The 22,746-nt window shown below is 39.4% G+C and overlaps 1 protein-coding gene across 3 annotated transcripts in view; it reads right to left on the bottom strand.

Moving 5' to 3' along the window:
• LOC128208212 (uncharacterized) overlaps positions 1–22,746 on the bottom strand; it is a 96,691-nt gene that overhangs the window by 22,216 nt on the left and 51,729 nt on the right. For all 3 annotated transcript variants that reach the window (XM_052911674.1, XM_052911676.1, XM_052911675.1), the window contains 4 exons: positions 16,183–16,323; positions 8,552–8,633; positions 4,431–4,582; positions 716–803 (listed from right to left, as the gene is read on the bottom strand). In XM_052911674.1, coding sequence (XP_052767634.1) covers positions 716–803; positions 4,431–4,582; positions 8,552–8,633; positions 16,183–16,323 — 463 coding nt within the window. The remainder of the gene's footprint in view (positions 1–715; positions 804–4,430; positions 4,583–8,551; positions 8,634–16,182; positions 16,324–22,746) is intronic.

Raw genomic sequence — 22,746 nt, 5'->3', positions numbered from 1 at the left:
CATGCCCTATGTTTGGCCACTAATCTATCGGCCCCTGCTATACCCATGCAATATGATTAGCCACCCACCTCCCTGCAATACCCATGCCCTATGTTTGGCCACTAACCTGTAGGTCCCTGCGATACCCATGTTATATGTTTGGCCACTAGCCTGTAGGTCCCTGCTATACCCATGCCCTATGTTTGGCAACTAATATGTAGGTCCTTGCTATACCCATGCCCCATGTCAGGCCTCTAACCTGTAGGTCCTTGCTATGCCCATGCCCTATGTTTGGCCATTAACATGAAGATCCCTGCTATACCCATGCCCTATGTTTGGCAACTAACTTATAGGTCCCTGATATACCCATGCCCTATGTTTGGCCACTAACCTGTAGGTCCTTGCTATACCCATGCCCTATGTTTGGCCACTCACATGTAGGCCCTTGCTATGCCCATGCCCTATGTTTGGCCACTAAACTTTAGGTTCTTGCTATGCCCATGCCCTATGTTTGGCCTCTAACCTGTAGATCATTGCTATACCTATGCCCCATGTCAGGCCACTAACCTGTAGGTCCTTGCTATACCCATGCCCCATGTCAGGCAACTAACCTGTAGGTCCTTGCTATGCCCATGTCCCATGCCAGGCCACTAACCTGTAGGTCCATGCTATATCCATGCCCCATGTTTGGCCACTAACCTGTAGGTCCTAGCTATATCCATGTTAGGCCACTAACCTGTAGGTCCTTCACAGGGCCCTTGTGTCCCTGCAGAAGTCTGACACTGGTCATTGTGACAAGGTCCCATTCTCGGATGGTGCTGTCTCTGAATGATATAATACCAAGACATTGCAATGAGCTGATATATTTGTTTTAGCTTCCTTGGGGAAGTCACATCTTTAAGCTTACAGGACTTGCACTCAAGTGTAGGTAAAAAATACAGGTATCCTCTTTGAGACATCAAGACAATTCTGCTTACATGGCTTGAACCTAAAACCTCTCGAGTCCATGAGAGACAGACACCTTAACCACTCTCATTCTTAACTGAGAAGGTGAGCTAAGTCCCAATCCTGGGTAGAAACAACTAGAAGCACCACAATGAGACGAAACTAGGTTTTTAAAATGAGCAATCAGAAACTATGGCCTATTAATTTATTGTATGGGTTAGGAAAAAGTAGCAGCCTTTATCTTTACTTTTATCAAAAAGAGATGTAACTGTAAATTACTCTAGTTAAGTATCAGATGTGTTTAGTTTCCATCAATTCTGACTAAAGTTGTAAGGCGGACCTTTTTTTCTATTTTTAAATAACAGTAACATTGACCTTGACCCTCATAAAGCAACCCCAAGCTAGCTCTTCGCATAAGCTACCTACACACCAACTTTCATCACTATCCATCAATTCTTACTGGTGTTGTTGGGCTAAAACCCTTTTTCTATTTTTAGTATCAGTAACCTTGACCCCAATCAAAAGCAATCCCAAGCTAGCTCTTCACAAAAGCTACCAACACCAACTTGCATTACTATCCGTCTATTTTTATTTAAGTTATTGGGCGTAAACCGTTTTTCAGTTTTTAGTTACAGTGACCTTGGACCTTGACCCCACCTTCTAATAAGCAATCCCAAGCTAGCTCTTTACATAAGCTACCTACACACCAACTATCATCACTATCCATCAATTCTTACTTAAGTTATTGGGTGGAAACCATTTTTCTATTTTTAGTAACAGTGACCTTGACCCAATTCAAAAGCAATCCCAAGCTAGCTCTTTACATAAGCTACCTACACACCAACTTTTATCACTATCCATCAATTCTTACTTAAGTTATTGGGTGGAAACCATTTTTCTATTTTTAGTAACAGTGACCTTGACCCAATTCAAAAGCAATACAAATCTAGCTCTTCACATAAGCTACATACACACCAACTTTTTCATCACTATCCATCAATTCTTACTTAATTTTTTGGGTGGAAACCATTTTCATTGGAAACCTCAGGTTAAAAATTGATGTATTTTTTTTAAAGTTGAAAAGCTACATAGAGTAGCCCATCCTCAGTACCTTGTAGTTTCATTAACTGACTGCATGTCTAAAACAGCAAATGGCAAATCTGGGGCAGGTAAATATAATATGTTGAGCTTTCAATATGTCATTTTACATAATAATCAGCTTTTTTATTTTGGGTACAAAGTACTTGAAAATATAAGTGGAGTTCTCTAAAATAATACTCAGATCTGAGGTTGGAATTCTCATTGATGAATTTTATAAATGTTATAACATTGAATCAGCATGTTCTACAGGAGTCTAATTAGAAAATCACCAGAGTTGAGCTCTGTCTGCAAATAGTTTGCATTTCTCACATTCACCCTTAAGAAACTTCTTATAACCAACAAATCCCTGCTTAATGTAACAGGTAATAAAACTTAACAAAATCTCTGTTTGATTTATGTATGGCTGGCATCAGACAGCAAAAACATAATATCAGGCAAGATATTATTGTTTGTAAGATTCTCATCTCTGCTATCTCCCCTTATTGACAAAAAAATAAACCTACAGTGTCTTTTTTGTCCAATTTGGGACTTGAACAATGCTAAACCTGACTGAAACTTGTAAACATATTATTTTCTCTGTAAGTTTGTAGATATGCAGTTATTTCCCCTATAAACTAGTAAATATGCAGTGATATCCCCTATAAACTAGTAAATATGCAGTGATATCCCCTATAAACAAGTAAGTATGCAGTGATATCCCCTATAAACTAGTAAATATGCAGTGATATCCCCTTTAACTTTGTAAATATGTAGTGATATCCCCTGTATACTAGTAAATATGCAGTGATATCCCCTTTTACTTTGTAAATATGCAGTGATATCCCCTATAAACTAGTAAATATGCAGTGATATCCCCTTTAACTTTGTAAATATGTAGTGATATCCCCTGTAAACTAGTAAATATGCAGTGATATCCCCTTTAACTTTGTAAATATGTAGTGATATCCCCCTGTATAAACTTGTAAATATGTAGTGATATCCCCTGTAAACTTGTAAATATGTAGTTATTTTCCCTGTAAACTTGTAGATATTTAGTTATTTCCCCTGTTAACTTGTAGATAAGCATCACAGCAACTGCCATTTTTCTGCATTAACCTGCTGACATTTTCTCAATAATCCACTGCCCTCAGTATTGCTCAACCTGAGGTTAACCCACTACAATATTGTACCACATAAGGTCACAGACTAAACTGGCATTAGACAACGAATTTCAGGTTCATATTCATTGCGAAAGTTAATGAAAATGTTGTGAAAAGTTAAATAATTATCATACTGGGGGATTTTGCCTGCCTTTGTGCTATTTGGTGGGGGATTTTTTTTTCTGAGGTGGGCAGGGGATTTTGTCCATCTCCCATTAGAACATATATGGTACAACACCCTTTTTACTTACAAAAATAAAATCAGCCCAACTACCCATACCAAAGAAAATCTGTTTTCTCAAACCTGATATATGGTAACCTATTCCTTTTTAGTTAAAATTATACCACATCAAAACACAAATTACACTTCATCATGTATTTAATTATAATTTTCCCTCACTTGTAATCCACAGCTTAAGATATAGTGTAATTACACTGGCACTGTGCATAATACTGTAACACAACTCAGTAGTATTTAATCTACAGCTAATGAGGTAAATAAAATCACTGTTTAATGTCAATCAAACATAATTAAACTCCAACAGAACAAAGATCATTTTCAGAATATTTTGCAATATTCTTATAAGCATCAGATCATAAAATCTGCATAAAGCAGCACTTTTATAGCAGCCGATATCCTAACACATTTGCTGGTGGGCCATAATACTAAAATAATATGCGATAAACTTAAACTGATTGTTGATGAAGCTATAGATCATCATAGTTAGTTATTAATATATAAGGAGGTAGAAACAAGAAGCAAATAAAAAGGTTTGCATTACAAGATTAAACAGCAAGATGGGTGGCATCTCTTTCCCACTTCATATAAGATATTTTACTGATATTTGCTTCTGAATTTTTTTCAAATTTTCATATACCAAAAGTTAAACTTTTGGAGGATATCAACAGAAAGCTTAAAAAATACCTAGTGTTTGATTTCTTTGAAAACTCTGACAAGCTCAAAAGTATACCTCAGTTGTGCTGTATGTTTAAGTATCTGACAAATTTTAAAGAAACTGAATAGATAACTGGGAATAAACAGCTACCAAAGTTGGATTTTTTGTGACAATAAAGGTCCATAACTCAACAATCATTAAAGCCAGAGTTATGTGCCTTTTGCCAAAGGAAATATGCATACTCAGTTTCATAGAAATATCTTAAACAGTTTTTATCAGTTATGGTGGACACCCCAACCAAAATTGTTTCCATTTAAAAACAAGCTAAAACATAAATTTCATATGGTTGTTTTCCTGTTCATGTACGTACCCCGAGGCTGTGAAGAATCTCCCACTGAGGTACTCAAGTTTGTACACAGGCTCTGGGTGGGCCTGAATGGCTGCCTCTGGCTCCCCTGTCGACTTGTTCCAGAAGAACACCCTCCCAGCACTGTCACCACTCAAAATTAACCGTCCTTTCATCTGCATTAAAATAGTGTTTTTATTGACTAAAAAACAATTATAAAATTGTGACCCCATGGTAGATTCAGGTGAATTTAACCTTACAGTCTTAAACTGTGACCCTCATAGAACATTCACATAACATAGACCTTACAGTATTAAACAGTGACCCCCAAAGTAAATTCATGTGACATAGACCTTACAGTCTATAACAGTGACCCATAATATAGAATCACAGAACATAGTCCTTACAGTTTTAAACCGTGACCCCCATAGTGGATTAAAGACATAGACCTTATAGACTTAAACCTTGACCCCCATAGTGGATTCATATGACAGAGACCTTACAGTCTTAAACCTTGACCCCATAGTGGATTCATATGACAGAGACCTTACAGTCTAAAACCTTGACCCCATAGTGGATTCATATGACAGAGACCTTACAGTCTTAAACCTTGACCCCCATAGTGGATTCATATGACAGAGACCTTACAGACTTAAACCTTGACCCCCCTAAGTGGATTCATATGACAGAGACCTTACAGACTTAAACCTTGACCCCCATAGTGGATTCATATGACAGAGACCTTACAGTCTTAAACCTTGACCCCCATAGTGGATTCATATGACAAAGACCTTACAGTCTTAAACCTTGACCCCATAGTGGATTCATATGACAGAGACCTTACAGTCTTAAACCTTGACCCCCATAGTGGATTAACATGACATAGATCTTACAGTCTTAAACCTTAACCCCTATAGTGGATTCACATGACAGAGACCTTACAGTCTTAAATCTTGACCCCCATAGTGGATTCATATGACAGAGACCTTACAGTCTTTAATCTTGACCCCCATAGTGGATTCCCATGACAAAGACCTTACAGTCTTAAACCTTGACCCCCATAGTGGATTCACATGATGGAGACCTTACAGTCTTAAATCTTGACCCCCATAGTGGATTCATATGACAGAGACCTTACAGTCTTAAATCTTGACCCCCATAGTGGATTCATATGACAGAGACCTTACAGTCTTAAAACTTGACCTACATAGTGGATTCACATGACAGAGACCTTACAGTCTTAAACCTTGACCCCCATAGTGGATTCACATGACAGAGACCTTACAGTCTTAAACTCCCATAGTGGATTCAAATGACAGAGACCTTACAGTCTTAAACCTTGACCCCCATAGTGGATTCACATGACAGAGACCTAACAGTCTTAATCCTTGACCCCCATAGTGGATTCACATGACATAACCAGAGTAATGTGACATGTTGGTAATGCATATGGTCAAGCTTGGCACAAATGGTCCATGTGAAAGTATAAAAGGTTACTTGTGCTGTAAATATAGTGTCAAAAACTAAGTAAAGAACCTCAAAACAAAATAAAGTTCAATTTGAAAAAAATCAAAGTAGCTATTGCAAGAAGACAACAAACAAACACTCATTTTGTTCAAAAGCTTTCAATATGTTTGATTCATACAGCTGTTATAAAACTTATAAATGAAGCTCAATTTACATTATTAATGTAAAATCATCATTGATGTTACTTTTTACCTGAAAGTAATTAAGGCTTGAACATTCTTTAATTGACGGGGTTTAAACTTAGTTGACTTTTATGGTTCATCTATCTGAGATAATCTTTACCCTTGTTGTCATAAAAAAGTTGCCCCAATCTTAAAAGGCCTACAGCACCTGCCAACTTCTAAGGCTACTTGATTGATTTTAAATCTGTAAAAAAACATATATAAATCCCTTGGACTGATTAACAATCAAACAAAATTATTGCTGTTTAATTATATGCATCCTTCTTAAGTGTTTTATACCATAAACAGAAACTGTCAATATGAAGCACCTGTGAAACCTAACTTGAAAGGAGCAACAGTAACTGTTAAAGCTCAATAATTGGATACTTCACAACTGTGAAATTCTGCTTCCAAGGATAAGTGATTTTATGTATGGGGTGGTGGGGGGGGGGGGACAATTTATGGTCTGGGAATTGAAATAAATGAGCCCCTATTTGTCATTGCTTTAAAGATCAATCATCAAAATGAAAATATGTGAAATATGAAAACACTCAGTTTCTGTCATTTTGCATATAGTTAACTTTTAAATTACTTGAAGTGATGTAAGGTCAAACTTAAATAAATCCAACATTCTGTCATGTGGGTGTGTGATAAGTTGGACCTGATATTTTTCTGACAAGTTTAAACACGACAAGAGAAATGCTATAGGATGCCAACACTCCTCAGTTTTGCTCAATCAAGCAAGAGGTATAACTTGACAAAAGGTTAAGCCAGAAAGACAACAGCATGAAGGCTATGATGAAAACAGGAAGGCTTTGACAGTAGCATGAAAGCAAAGACAACAGCATGAAGGCTATGATGAAAACAGGAAGGCTATGACAGCAGCATGAAAACAAAGACAACAGCAAGAAGGCTATGGTGAAAACAGGAAGGCTTTGTCAGCAGCATGAAAGTAAAGACAATGTCATGAAGGCTATGATGAAAACAGGAAGGCTTTGACAGCAGCATGAAAGCAAAGACAACAGCATGAAGGCTATGATGAAAACAGGAAGGCTTTGACAGCAGCACGAAAGCAAAGACAACAGCATGAAGGCTATGATGAAAACAGGAAGGCTTTGACAGCAGCATGAAAGCAAAGACAACAGTATGAAGGCTATGATGAAAACAGGAAGGCTTTGACAGCAGCATGAAAGCAAAGACAACAGCATGAATGCTATGATGAAAACAGGAAGGCTTTGACAGCAGCATGAAAGCAAAGACAACAGCATGAAGGCTATGATGAAAACAGGAAGGCTTTGACAGCAGCTTAAAGAAGGCTTTGACAGCAGCATGAAAGCAAAGACAACAGTATGAAGGCTATGATGAAAACAGGAAGGCTTTGACAGCAGCTTAAAGAAGGCTTTGACAGCAGCATGAAAGCAAAGACAACAGCATGAAGGCTATGATGAAAACAGGAAGGCTTTGACAGCAGCATGAAAGCAAAGACAACAGCATGAAGGCTATGATGAAAACAGGAAGGCTTTGACAGCAGCATGAAAGTAAAGACAACAGCATGAAGGCTATGATGAAAACAGGAAGGCTATGACAGCAGCATGAAAACAAAGACAACAGCATGAAGGCTATGGTGAAAACAGGAAGGCTTTGTCAGCAGCATGAAAGTAAAGACAATGTCATGAAGGCTATGATGAAAACAGGAAGGCTTTGACAGCAGCATGAAAGCAAAGACAACAGCATGAAGGCTATAATGAAAACAGGAAGGCTTTGACAGCAGCACGAAAGCAAAGACAACAGCATGAAGGCTATGATGAAAACAGGAAGGCTTTGAAAGCAACATGAAAGCAAAGACAACCACAAGAAGGCTATGATGAAAACATGAAGGCTTTGACAGCAGCATGAAAGCTAAGACAACATCATGAAGGCTATGATGAAAACAGGAAAGCTAAGACAACATCATGAAAGCTTTGACAACAGCATGAAAGCTTTGACAACATGAAAGCTAAGACAACATCATGAAAGCTTTGACAACAGCATGAAAGCAAAGACAAGAGCATGAAAGCTAAGACAACATCATGAAGGATTTGACAACAGCATGAAAGCTTTGACAACATGAAAGCTAAGACAACATCATGAAAGCTTTGACAACAGCATGAAAGCAAAGACAAGAGCATGAAAGCTAAGACAACATCATGAAAGATTTGACAACAGCATGAAAGCAAAGACAAGAGCATGAAAGCTAAGACAACATCATGAAGGATTTGACAACAGCATGAAAGCAAAGACAAGAGCATGAAAGCTAAGACAACATCATGAAGGATTTGACAACAGCATGAAAGCAAAGACAAGAGCATGAAAGCTAAGACAACATAATGAAAGCTTTGACAACAGCACTAAGGCTAGGATGATACTTTCTTTCATTCTTTTAAAAAAAAGACAATCTAACAAGAGAAAATATCTTACTGAAACTGTGTAGATTGGCTGATGATGTCCAGTAAAAGTCTTCACGCAGTCCCCTGTCACAATGTTGCTTAGTCTCAGAGTCCTGAAATCATACATCATGATTTGTTAATATGGATCTTGAAATTTAACTAGAAATATAAGTCCATAGAACACGGATGCCCCCATATGCTGTGTTTGTCACAAAAGGAAGTGCTATTTTTTTGTCCATTCTCCATAAATGAGCATCAAAATTATTCCACAACTGCATATCCTTTGTAACATTTAATACCTCCCTAAAAGATCTTAGGAGTGTATGACTGATGATTTTAAAGTTATAAGGGATGCAAGTTCACAACACCAAATATGCCAATTTTTGCTAATTCAAGGGCCGAAACTCTGATTGTACAATGTAGAGTGGGAAACAAAACCCCAGGTGCACAGCTTCATTACCTAAACAGCATTCCCCCTTTTTTGAGTTTGGATAATCGTAACAATCAATAAGTGTTATCTTTCACTCGAGGGATGAATGCAACAACATATGAGTGTAATCTATCACTTGAGGGATGAACGCAACAACCAATGAGTGTAATCTATCACTCGAGGGATGAACGCAACAACCAATGAGTGTAATCTATCACTCGCGGGATGAACGCAACACACTATAAGTGTAATCTCTCACTCGCGGGATGAACGCAACAACCTATAAGTGTAATCTCTCACTCGAGGGATGAACGCAACAACCTATAAGTGTAATCTCTCACTCGCGGGATGAACACAACACACTATAAGTGTAATCTCTCACTTGAGGGATGAACGCAACACCCTATAAGTGTAATCTCTCACTCGCGGGATGAACGCAACAACCTAAATGCAACACACTATAAGTGTAATCTCTCACTTGAGGGATGAATGCAACACACTATAAGTGTAATCTCTCACTCGAGGGATGAACGCAACACTCTATAAGTGTAATCTCTCACTCAAACAACACTCTTATAAGTATAATCTCTCACTCGAGAGATGAACACAACAATCTATAAGTGTAATTTATCACTGGAGGGATGAATGCGAAAATGCGACATTTAACAAAGAAGCAGAAAGAACTCTGTCGCTTTCAGACTTGGGCTTCTCTAAATAAGTTTTGACTTAATCCCTTTGATGTTTTATTGGTAAAGGTGAGAGCCCCTCAGGTCTCTTCAATACAACACCTGTTATTCGGGAACAAATTTGCTTTTACGGATAACAATCTGCCATCACCACACAAGAGCATATTGTTTATGCTGGAAGGGACAGACATTTTATCCTTTACAGACACCTGCCGAAAAACATTCCTAGAAATTTAAACAGCAGCATACAACCTTTTTCATTTACTGTGCCAAAGATTTATTGAGCAGAATTATATAGTGGAGTTGGTTTGAGTATAATTACAAGTTCAGAAAGATTGATTAACGTCTTACTAAGTTTAGTTTATGTGGATGTATAAGCTTGATTGTGAAGACAGCAAAAAGCCGATATGAATCACTCTTGATCCTGTTTCCCGGTTAGAAACCAGTACTGCTGTCCATTTTGAGATGCCAAGAAAATGTGCCACTGATGGCGGTTGAACCCAACACCTCATCAGTGAATTGTGCTCACATACATGTATACCACTAGATCACCTCACCCTAATAGTAATATAAGTGTCAGATTCATTCAAAATACAAACTTTTTGGTGAATGCATCTTATTGTAAGTAAACAAAGAACTTAAGATAGAATAGTCAGCTGACAGTTATCTCTAAAAAGTATTCAATTCATACAAATATGATGAAACATGCTTATAAATTTGATATGCTTTGTAACCTAAAACGTAATAAAGGTACAAAATATTTGTTCATTCACCATTAAGAATGAAATCTTACAATATCTCTTGATGTTACAGTATAATATAGCAACAAAATAATATTTCAATTATATATTCATCTTTCAGTGATCAAACATTGCAACTTCATTAAATGATTGGTTAAGACATCTCAAGATAAATTAAAATCTATGTGCACTACTTAAAATCAATGTTGGCTAAGCACAGGCAATTACAGTATCTAAGATTACACCATGTTTCTCATCAAATACATATTACAGTAAGTGGGTTCATATTTATGACTGTTACAAATTCGTAAATTACAAAACGAAAGAGGTGCACACTCGTCCAACAGGGAATGGGTTTTATAGGACCACTTCATATATTTTTAAGTACCAGCATTGCGATACATAAGCAAATTCTCTAAATATCATGCTATAATTATATTGTAAGAATTTTGATTATTATTTTAGAAGTAGACACAAGTCATACAGTGCACAGAGAGGTGCGTGGGTGTATCAATAACAAGGTGAACAATTTCACTTTTCATTTATTATAAAAGCCTTTTAATACTGAATATTGTTATACAATTCATGCTAGTTTTAAATTTGGATTGTACTTAAACAGTTTCATAACAATTATTCAAGTAAATCTAAAATAAATCCCAATAGCTATATTGGTTGAAATTTCAAAAAAATAAAATAACTTTTAGCCATTTTTTTATAATCAAAGCAAGATATTTAGCAAACACATCAAAACAACTTATTTTAAAGTTTTTGATCCATCTTCTAGTTACATTAAACATGTTTTATCTCTTGATTATAGCAAAAGTAACGACATTAATTTTGAATCTCCGCTCGATTTTTGAGATATTTCAGACATCTGAATTGATCACCCCTATGATTTAAGTGAAGACATTTGAACCACCCCTGGAGTTTAGAGACAGTAAAAGCAGTTGAATCACCCCTTGAGTTTAGAGACAGTAAAAACATTTGAATCACCCCTGGAGTTTAGAGAGAGTAAAAGCATTTGAATCACACCTTGAGTTTAGAGAGAGTAAAAACATCTGAATCACCCCTTGATTTTAGAGACAGTAAAGGCGTTTGAACCACCCCTTGATTTTAGAATGTTTAGAGACAGTAAAGGCATTTGAACCAGCCCTTCATTTTGGAGACAGTAAAGCATTTGAATCACCCCCACAATTTTAGCGATAGTCAAAACATTTGAATCACCCATTGATTTTAGAGACAGTAAAGGCATTTGAATCACCCCCATCATTTTAGAGACAGTAAAGACATTTGAATCACTCCTTGATTTTAGAGACAGTAATGTCTTGAAGCTATTTCCTTGGTAGCTTCATGAGTGGCAATAGAGTCCATTTTTGGTGGGGCTGAAACCCTCAAACTCTTGCAAAAGAGGTGGACACCTACACCAGTGCTAGCTGAGGGCCCAAATCCGAGCACTTTTGAAGGTTTTTTACAATAATCTTGGAGTTTTTGTCATAATTTGTTAAAATTTTGTATGAAACATGTTTTGGGCAAATGTGTTATTAACATCTGTTAAAGTACAGGTTCACAATCTTATTAATTTTATAACAAAAATCGTTCGTTTTATGGACAGTAAATCACCCTTCAATTCCAATGTGGAGGGCTTAACTCCAAACGCACACAAAAAAAATCTAATATATTATGCCATTCTTTAAATGTTTCGCAATATTTTGATCAACTGATGAAGAAACAGAAGAAATGAAATAAAATGAACTAACATCTAAAACTCATTTGGTAATGACCTGCCAAATGTTAATCCTGTGAAAATACATATACATGAAATTATGATAAATAATTATATTATCTCCATTTACCACTTATTTCCAGAGTTACATTTTGTTTTTCAAAAATTCAACGATGTTTTTTCAAAGCACGATTCGCAAACGTTATGCATGATTTCTATTTATAAATATCTTAAATGTAGGTCAACATATCTGAGAGGCCTCAATTAAAGATGCACAAGCATCCTGTGACATCATTCCCCCCCCCCCCCCCGGCATGCTACATTTCCACCTTTTTGCAAGTAAGAACAATAAATTGGATTGTGTAGGAAACTACTCACCGAAACAAGACGATACTTTGCAAACATTGCGTGATTTAATAGGGTGTTCAGGATTTGTGTACTATTCAGATTAGGGCCTTTAACCAGTAACCTACTATATATAATACACTCGGAATATAACAATAAATAAGTAAATATATATCAAGGCCTCTTCAGTACAATTTACACTGCAAAAGCTGCTTAAAAAGACACTTTTAAAACGGCAGGAAATTAAGCTCCAATAAAGAGCAGCAGATGAAAATCATAAAAGAGTGAGATTAACTTGTGATTAACATGATGTTATGTGGCAATTTATAAAATGAAGCAGATCATTTAAAACCCATTTCTCTATGTACAACGAGGATGATTTGTGGGTTTTAACTCAATAACACACTTTTAAATGATAAATATCTGCGGCTAATTATCAGAATGATGTAGAAATCATTCATGGCTGTTTCTCAAATTCAAATCTAAAGAATACTGTAAATTGCTTTCAATTTGTGACTTTAATGTTTTGCGAGGTTTGTGTTTCAATGATTTTTGCACAAGTTTTAGCAACAAATGAAATGAATTACTTCTTTATATATGTTTTCCTTCTCTCCTTTTTTTCAATATTATATAGATAAGTTTGAAATATCAAATATTACCCTTGAAAAATAACTATAATTATCATGAAGAATGTTATAATCTTTTTACATACATTTGACGACATAATGTTTATGTTTGAGGAAAATTACAGTTGGTGGGTTGGTAGAAATATAGAATATTTTTCTTGGCCTTCAAAAAGTTATATTAATATATCTGATTTTTCCAATTTTTCTGATTGATATTTGCTTTTAAACAATCACACTACATAATAACCATCTGTTTGAAAAGTACTGTACCACCCAACTTTGATTAATTGCCCTTAAAACCACATATACACTGGTGAAGTCACAATTAGAAACCCATTTGAAGCATCAATTTCAATCTTAGGACTCATTACTGTAATAGAATGTACTCAAAATCATAGAGAACTTAACCGGACTTAACCAGAAAACCTGTGCATGGACCACAGACTATTAGAATCTGGACACCCAAGCCAAACACATGCTAGTTTTTCTGAAATGTCTGGAATCAAAAACCACATTAACTAAGTTCATCATGATTAAAACCGTACCTAGCTAATAAACATTGATAGAAAAGAAATGCTTCATGATGACGAGCAGTTGAGAAATCATGTTTCTAAATCGTGAGTCCTTGCTGATCACTCAAAAGTTTTGTGGTAGTTTTAGATGTAAGGGAGGTTACTATTAATAAATTGAATTCAACTTAAACAGTTTTGAAGTACCCTTGTAATCTGTAATCTCCAATTAAACTTACACTCCCCCTAGATACAAATGAATTAATAAAAAATACCAGTGCATTCTTTTCTATATAAAACAAGAGATGCTGTAAAACATTATGCCCCCTGCATGCTACTTTGTCAAAACATGACTGTGGGAAATTGAGTCAAGGACTGTTTTAGAAAAAAATGCATTGATTATAAATGGTTGCACAAAGTTTTCCAGAAAGTCAAGACAAACATTGAGCCTTTAAACTGTGAACACAGTTTTCATAAGATTGCCGACCTTGACCTTTGCTCTACTGCTAGGGGTTATCGTTCTACTATCAAGAGCAACCTACCACGGTATATGACCAAGTTCTTGCCAAAGAATGAATGTCATGCAATTTTCATGAAAGCTGGTACAAACAATTTTTAATGTCAGTACTTTAATGTGGTGTATATATTGATAATAATCCCATAGCTTGTTGATTAACTGCACCTCCTAGCAGACACATGCATTTTGGCATAAATGTTGATAAAACTGTAAAAAAAATTACTGCTTGCTTTTACAGTCGAAACTCGGGACTTAGAAAAATAATTTCGAGATATTGAACATTTGACATATCTGAAAAACAAAATTACAGCACCAAGCCCAACACACTTGAGTCCAAATTATGTTTACATCTGCAATTGAATCCGTCTTGAAATATATTTTATCGAAACAGCAAACTTATTATTGGAAATAAAGATTTAGTTATTTGTGTCAATTTTACTTTTTTTGTAAAGCAAAACAGTAAGTCAGCCATTTTTTTGTTGTTGTTGTTGATCAATCTCAATGCCTTGTTGTATTTTTGTGGAGGGGTCATGAAGCTTCCTGTATAGTTTCAGTGAATTTGGCCTTGTAGTTTCAGAGGTGATGTTTTTTAAAGCATAACAGGAAGTTAGCCAGATTGTTGTTGTTGTTGATCAATCGCCACCCCTTGTTCTATTTTTGTATAAGGTTACCCAAGGAAGCTTCCTGTGAAGTTTCATTGAATTTGGACTGGTAGTCTTAGATGAGATGTTTTTTTAAAGCAAAACAGGAAGTTGGCAATTTTGTTGTTGTTGTTGTTGTTGATCAATTGTGACCCCTTGTTGTATTTTTGTATAAGGTTACCCAAGGAAGCTTCCTGTGAAGTTTCATTGAATTTGGACTGGTAGTCTTAGATGAGATGTTTTTTTAAAGCAAAACAGGAAGTTGGCAATTTTGTTGTTGTTGTTGTTGTTGATCAATTGTGACCCCTTGTTGTATTTTTGTAGAGGGTCACCCAAGGAAGCTTCCTGTAAAGTTTTATTGAATTTGGAGTGGTAGTTTCAGATGCAATGTTTTTTTAAAGCAAAACAGGAAGTCAGCCATTTTGTTGTTGTTGCTGTTGTTGTTGTTGTTGATCAATCGTGACCCCTTGTTGTTATTTTGTAGAGGGTCACCCAAGAAAGCTTCCTGTAAAGTTTCATTGAATTTGGACTGAGAGTTTCAGAGGAGATGTTTTTTAAAGCAAAACAGGAAGGTGGCCATTTTGTTGTTGTTGTTGTTGATCAATCGTGACCCCTTGTTGTATTTTTGCACTAAAGCCCTACTAACCCTACCCAACAAGGGCTACCCAACAAATTGATCTTCTATAAGTAATGAAGGAATTAGTACCCAATATATACCCATTCGTGTGTGCGGATAGACGGACAGACAGATGGATGACGGACAAAGATTGATCACAATAGCTCACCTTGAGCACTTCGTGCTCTGGTGAGCTAAAAAGAATCAATGGCACATGTAAATGTAAGGCTGCAGATGTCACAAGTGACTAGTAAACTATGAATGTAAAATTCATTTTTCCAAAAAGATACCGCAAACTTGGTAAAACAACTAAAGGTTTGGAGATTTATTAATAGGTTTTTATAGATATTGCATAACCAATAAACGTTTTAAAGAACTTTCTGAAAATTGTAGGTTACTACAGGTTTCACTACTAGGCCCAGGCCGGGGCAACCTACCACCAAAGTTTCATGGTCCTACATCAAACCGTTATAAATAATTGTGCAGAAAATAATTTCATAACTATAACTCTTGACTGTGATCTTTGACCTATTAACTTAAAAAATAAGGGGTCATCTACTGGTCTAGGACAACCTACCACTGAAGTTTCATGGCCCTAGTTCTAACTAGTTATGACCTTGAACTCCTGATACCAAAAAACAACTGGTCAAGTGAAACATACCAATGAAGTTTCATATCCCTACTGTTCTTGAGCTATTGTGCAGACACGACAGATGGACTTACTATCACCTGTCCCTTTCTTCAAAGAAGGCATAAAAATTCTGGCTCTGATGCAAAATTGAGGTGGGTGGGAAAAGACAGAGAGGGTTTAGTTAAAATACCAATTTACCCGTCTTTGGAAGCAGAGATAACATGGCTGCCATCGAAGGCGATGCTAGTCACGCCCATTTTATGGCCCCGTAGCACATTACAGCAGAAGTAGGTCGTACGCCGCCATACACGCACTGTACAGTCGTCAGATCCTGAAACCCTGTAAAGGACAAATTATTACATTTTCCAGTGGCATAGCTTCATGTAGGCAATGTAGGCCCAGATCAGAACATCATTTTGTGTTATTTCAGTTTTAGATATGCTGGAAAAACCCTCCTACGCGCATCTTAGAATAAAACATAAACTGTCATAGGAAGGCGTGTCGCAAAATATACCTAGCAGGACACACATGCAAATTTAGTTTGTTCTAGCTAGGACATTCCTATTCTATCATACAATCAAGCATCTCAATAATATTTATCTGCAAACTGAAATTATTTATTGTTACCAAACATAAAATACTTGCATTGGCTCATAATTTTAAATTATACTGATGAATAGGTTTGCTACAGCTATAAGCTAGTATGAATCATCCCAAGTTTCATTCCTGAATGGAGATAAGTACTGTATCAGTATCAGTGGATGGAGACCATTATTGGTATCAGTGGATGGAGACCAGTACTGGTATCAGTGGATGGAGACCAGTACTGGTATCAGTGGATGGAGACCAGTACTGGTATCAGTGGATGAGACCAGTACTGGTATCAGTGGATGGAGGCAAGGACTGGTATCAGTGGATGGAGACCAGTACTGGTATCAGTGGATGGACACCAGTACTGGTATCAGTGGATGGACACCAGTACTGGTATCAGTAGATGGAGACCAGTACTGGTATCAGTGGATGGAGATCAGGACTGGTATCAGTGGATGGAGACCAGTACAGGTATCAGTGGATGGAGACCAGTACTGGTATCAGTGAATGAAGACCAGTACTGGTATCAGTGGATGGAGACCAAGACTGGTATCACTGGATGGAGACCAGTACTGGTATCAGTGGATGGAGACTAGAACTGATATCAGTGGATGGAGACCAGTACTAGTATCAGAGACCAGGACTGGTATCTGTGAATGAAGACCAGGACTGGTATCAGTGGATGGAGACCAGTACTGGTACAAGGTGGATGGAGACCAGTACTGGTATCAGTGGATGGAGACCAGTACTGGTATCAGTGGATGGAGACCAGGACTGATATCAGTGGATGGAGACCAGGACTGGTATCAGTGGATGGAGACCAGTACTGGTATCAGTGGATGGAGAGTGGATGGAGACCAGTACTGGTATCAGTGGATGGAGACTTCTCTAATATCTGTGGATGGAGACCAGTACTGATATCAGTGGATGGAGACAAGGACTGGTATCAGTGGATGGAGACCAGTATTGGTATCAGTGGATGGAGACCAGGACTGGTATCAGTGGATGGAGACTTTTCTAATATCCATGGATGGAGACCAGTACTGGTATCAGTGGATGGAGACCAGTACTGGTATCAGTGGATGGAGACTAGTACTGTACTGGTATCAGTGGATGGAGACCAGTACTGGTATCAGTGGATGGAGACCAGTACTGGTATCAGTGGATGGAGACCAGTACTGGTATCAGTGGATGTAGACTAGAACTGGTATCAGTGGATGGAGACTAGAATTGGTATCAGTGGATGGAGACCAGTACTGGTATCAGTGGATGGAGACCAGGACTGGTATCAGTGGATGGAGACCAGTACTGGTATGAGTGGATGGAGACCAGGACTGGCATCAATGGATGGAGACCAGTACTGGTATCAGTGGATGGAGACCAGTACAGACATCAGTGGATGAGTGTGGATGGAGACCAGTACTGGTATCAGTGGATGGAGATTTCTCTAATATCCGTGGATGGAGACCAGTACTGGTATCAGTGGATGGAGACAAGGACTGGTATCAGTGGATGGAGACCAGTTCTGGTATCAGTGGATGGAGACCAGGACTGGTATCAGTGGATGGAGACTTCTCTAATATCCGTGGATGGAGACCAGTACTGGTATCAGTGGATGGAGACAAGGACTGGTATCAGTGGATGGAGACCAGTACTGGTATCAGTGGATGGAGACCAGTACTGGTATCAGTGGATGGAGACCAGTTCTGGTACCAGGTGGATGGAGACCAGGACTGGTATCAGTGGATGGAGACCAGGACTGGTATCAGTGGATGGAGACAAGGACTGATATCAGTGGATGGAGAGCAGTACTGGTACCAGGTGGATGGAGACCAGTACTGGTATCAGTGGATGGAAACCAGTACTGGTATCAGTGGATGGAGACCAGGACTGGTATCAGTGGATGGAGACCAGTACTGGTATCAGTGGGTGGAGACCAGTACTGATATCAGTGGATGGAGACCAGGACTGGTATCAGTGAATGGAGACCAGGACTGGTATCAGTGGATGGAGACTAGAACTGATATCAGTGGATGGAGACCAGTACTAGTATCAGAGACCAGGACTGGTAAGTGTGAATGAAGACCAGTACTGGTATCAGTGGATGGAGAGCAGTACTGGTACAAGGTGGATGGAGACCAGTACTGGTATCAGTGGATGGAGACCAGGACTGGTATCAGTGGATGGAGACCAGGACTGGTATCAGTGGATGGAGACCAGTACTGGTATCAGTGGATGGAGACCAGGACTGGCATCAATGGATGGAGACCAGTACTGGTATCAGTGGATGGAGACCAGTACTGATATCAGTGGATGGAGTGTGGATGGAGACCAGTACTGGTATCAGTGGATGGAGATTTCTCTAATATCCGTGGATGGAGACCAGTACTGGTATCAGTGGATGGAGACAAGGACTGGAATCAGTGGATGGAGACCAGTACTGGTATCAGTGGATGGAGACCAGGACTGGTATCAGTGGATGGAGACTTCTCTAATATCCGTGGATGGAGACCAGTACTGGTATCAGTGGATGGAGACAAGGACTGGTATCAGTGGATGGAGACCAGTACTGGTATCAGTGGATGGAGACCAGTACTGGTATCAGTGGATGGAGACCAGTACTGGTACCAGGTGGATGGAGACCAGGACTGGTATCAGTGGATGGAGACCAGGACTGGTATCAGTGGATGGAGACCAGTACTGATATCAGTGGATGGAGAGCAGTACTAGTATCAGAGACCAGGACTGGTAACTGTGAATGAAGACCAGTACTGGTATCAGTGGATGGAGAGCAGTACTGGTACAAGGTGGATGGAGACCAGTACAGGTATCAGTGGATGGAGACCAGTACTGGTATCAGTGGATGGAATCCAGTACTGGTATCAGTGGATGGAGACCAGGACTGGTATCAGTGGATGGAGACCAGTACTGGTATTAGTGGGTGGAGACCAGTACTGGTATCAGTGGATGGAGACCAGGACTGGTATCAGTATATGGAGACTAGGACTGGTATCAGTGGATGGAGACTAGAACTGATATCAGTGGATGGAGACCAGTACTAGTATCAGAGACCAGGACTGGTAACTGTGAATGAAGACCAGTACTGGTATCAGTGGATGGAGAGCAGTACTGGTACAAGGTGGATGGAGACCAGTACAGGTATCAGTGGATGGAGACCAGTACTGGTATCAGTGGATGGAGACCAGGACTGGTATCAGTGGATGGAGACCAGTACTGGTATCAGTGGGTGGAGACCAGTACTGGTATCAGTGGATGGAGACCAGGACTGGTATCAGTGGATGGAGACCAGGACTGGTATCAGTGGATGGAGACCAGTACTGGTATCAGTGGATGGAGACCAGTACTGATATCAGTGGATGGAGAGTGGATGGAGACCAGTACTGGTATCAGTGGATGGAGACAAGGACTGGTATCAGTGGATGGAGACCAGTATTGGTATCAGTGGATGGAGACCAGGACTGGTATCAGTGGATGGAGACTTTTCTAATATCCATGGATGGAGACCAGTACTGGTATCAGTGGATGGAGACAAGGACTGGTATCAGTGGATGGAGACCAGTACTGGTATCAGTGGATGGAGACCAGTACTGGTAACAGTGGATGGAGACCCGTACTAGTATCAGTGGATGGAGACCAGGACTGGTATCAGTGGATAGAGACCAGGACTGGTATCAGTGGATGGAGACCAGTACTGATATCAGTGGATGGAGAGTGGATGGAGACCAGGCCTGGTATCAGTGGATGGAGACCTGTACTGGTATCAGTGGATTGAGACCAGTATTGGTATCAGTGGATGGAGACCAGGACTGGTATCAGTGGATGGAGACCAAGACTGGTATCAGTGGATGGAGACCAGTACTGGTATCAGTGGATGGAGAACAGGACTGGTATCAGTAAATGGAGACCAGTACTGGTATCAGTGGATGGAGACCAGTACTGGTATCAGTGGATGGAGACCAGGACTGGTATCAGTGGATGGAGACCAGTACTGGTATCAGTGGATGAAGACAAGGACTGGTATCTGTGGATGGAGACCAGTACTGGTATCAGTGGATGGAGAGCAGGACTGGTATCAGTAGATGGAGACCAGTACTGGTATCAGTGGATGGAGACCAGGACTGGTATCAGTGAATGGAGACCAGGACTAGTATCAGTGGATGGAGACCAGTACTGGTATCAGTGGATGGAGACTAGTACTGTACTAGTATCAGTGGATTGAGACCAGTACTGGTATCAGTGGATGGAGACCAGTACTGGTATCAGTGGATGGAGACCAGTACTGGTATCAGTGGATGGAGACCAGGACTGGTATCAGTGGATGGAGACCAGGACTGGTATCAGTGGATGAAGACCAGTACTGGTATCAGTGGATGGAGACCAGTACTGGTATCAGTGGATGGAGACCAGTACTGGTATAAGTGGATGGAGACCAGGACTGGTATCAGTGGATTGAGACCAGGACTGGTATCTGTGGATGGAGACCAGTACTGGTATCAGTGGATGGAGACAGGACTGGTATCAGTGGATGGAGACCAGGACTTGTATCAGTGGATGGAGACCAGGCCTGGTGTCAGTGGGTGGAGACCAGGACTGGTGTCAGTGGATGGAGACCAGGACTGGTGTCAGTGGATAGAGACCAGTACTGGTGTCAGTGGGTGGTGACCAGTACTGATGTCAGTGGATGGAGACCAGTACTGGTGTCAGTGGGTGACCAGTACTGGTATCAGTGGATGGAGACCAGTACTGGTATCAGTGGATGGAGACCAGTACTGGTATAAGTGAATGGAGACCAGGACTGGTATCAGTGGATTGAGACCAGGACTGGTATCAGTGGATGGAGACCAGGATTGGTATCAGCAGATTGATACCAGTACTGGTATCAGTGGATGGAGACAGGACTGGTATCAGTGGATGGAGACCAGGACTGGTATCAGTGGATGGAGACCAGGCCTGGTGTCATTGGGTGGAGACCAGGACTGGTGTCAGTGGATGGAGACCAGTACTGGTGTCAGTGGGTGGTGACCAGTACTGATGTCAGTGGATTGAGACCAGTACTGGTGTCAGTGGGTGACCAGTACTGGTGTCAGTGGATGGAGACCAGTACTGGTGTCAGTGGGTGGTGACCAGTACTGGTGTCAGTGGATGGAGACCAGTACTGGTGTCAGTGGGTGGAGACCAGTACTGGTGTCAGTGGATGGAGACCAGTACTGGTACCAGTGGGTGGAGACCAGTACTGGTATCAGTGGATGGAGACCAGTACTGGTATCAGTGGGTGGACACCAGTACTGGTATCAGTGGATGGAGACCAGTACTGGTATCAGTGGATGGAGACCAGTACTGGTATCAGTGGGTGAACACCAGTACTGGTATCAGTGGATGGAGACCAGTACTGGTACAATGGAAACTCACTGAACCGGATCTCCACAAAACCGGAATCCTCGGGATACCGGACTTTTTTCAGAGTCCCGGTTTTCCTCTTCTATTTTCAATGTAAAATAATCCCTACAAAACCGGAACCTCGGAATTCCGGATACCGGACAAAAAATCGAGAAAATTTGTTACTTGTCAACGTAATTTTACCTCACAAAGCCGGACGTATATTTGTTCAAACATGTCAAAATGATGTTGTGTATTAGGAATTCGCGTGTCACTTGGTCACTTTGTTTTGACAGCCGGTGCGTCGTTAAATATTGCACCTGTGATGTTGTGTTAACTCGATAATCGATAATGATGATTGCGCTGTGGATTGACTGCCGCGCGAAATCAAACTTGTGAAAAGAAAATTGATTGAAACATTAATTTGTGTGTTGCCAAAAATAAAGAACTTGAAACGGTTATTAAGTGATCATTTTGGAGGGTTGTTTTATCTAAAGACTTCTATGATTAAATCAAATATGAGCGGTGCGTTAATTAAACTATCAAACATACTTAACAAGCATTAAATTACAAGAGTTGTTTTATTTTAAGACTTGAAAAAAAAAGATGATTATAAAATTGCAGAAATGTTTAATTATGTTTATCACTTTTTATATGCTTTAATCATGTCTCAACCTCCGTCTAAACGTCAACTTCCCTTTAGGTTAACTCAGTTAATATTTTGAGTAAACTTACTCCGAACATCAAATCCTCACTAAACCGGAATCCTCACTA

The sequence above is a fragment of the Mya arenaria genome, chromosome 11 (assembly GCF_026914265.1).
Source record: "Mya arenaria isolate MELC-2E11 chromosome 11, ASM2691426v1".
Classification (NCBI taxonomy): Eukaryota; Metazoa; Mollusca; class Bivalvia; order Myida; family Myidae; genus Mya; species Mya arenaria.
The sequence above is the reverse complement of the archived record's forward strand: the minus strand, read 5'-3'. Positions and strand labels throughout refer to the sequence as shown.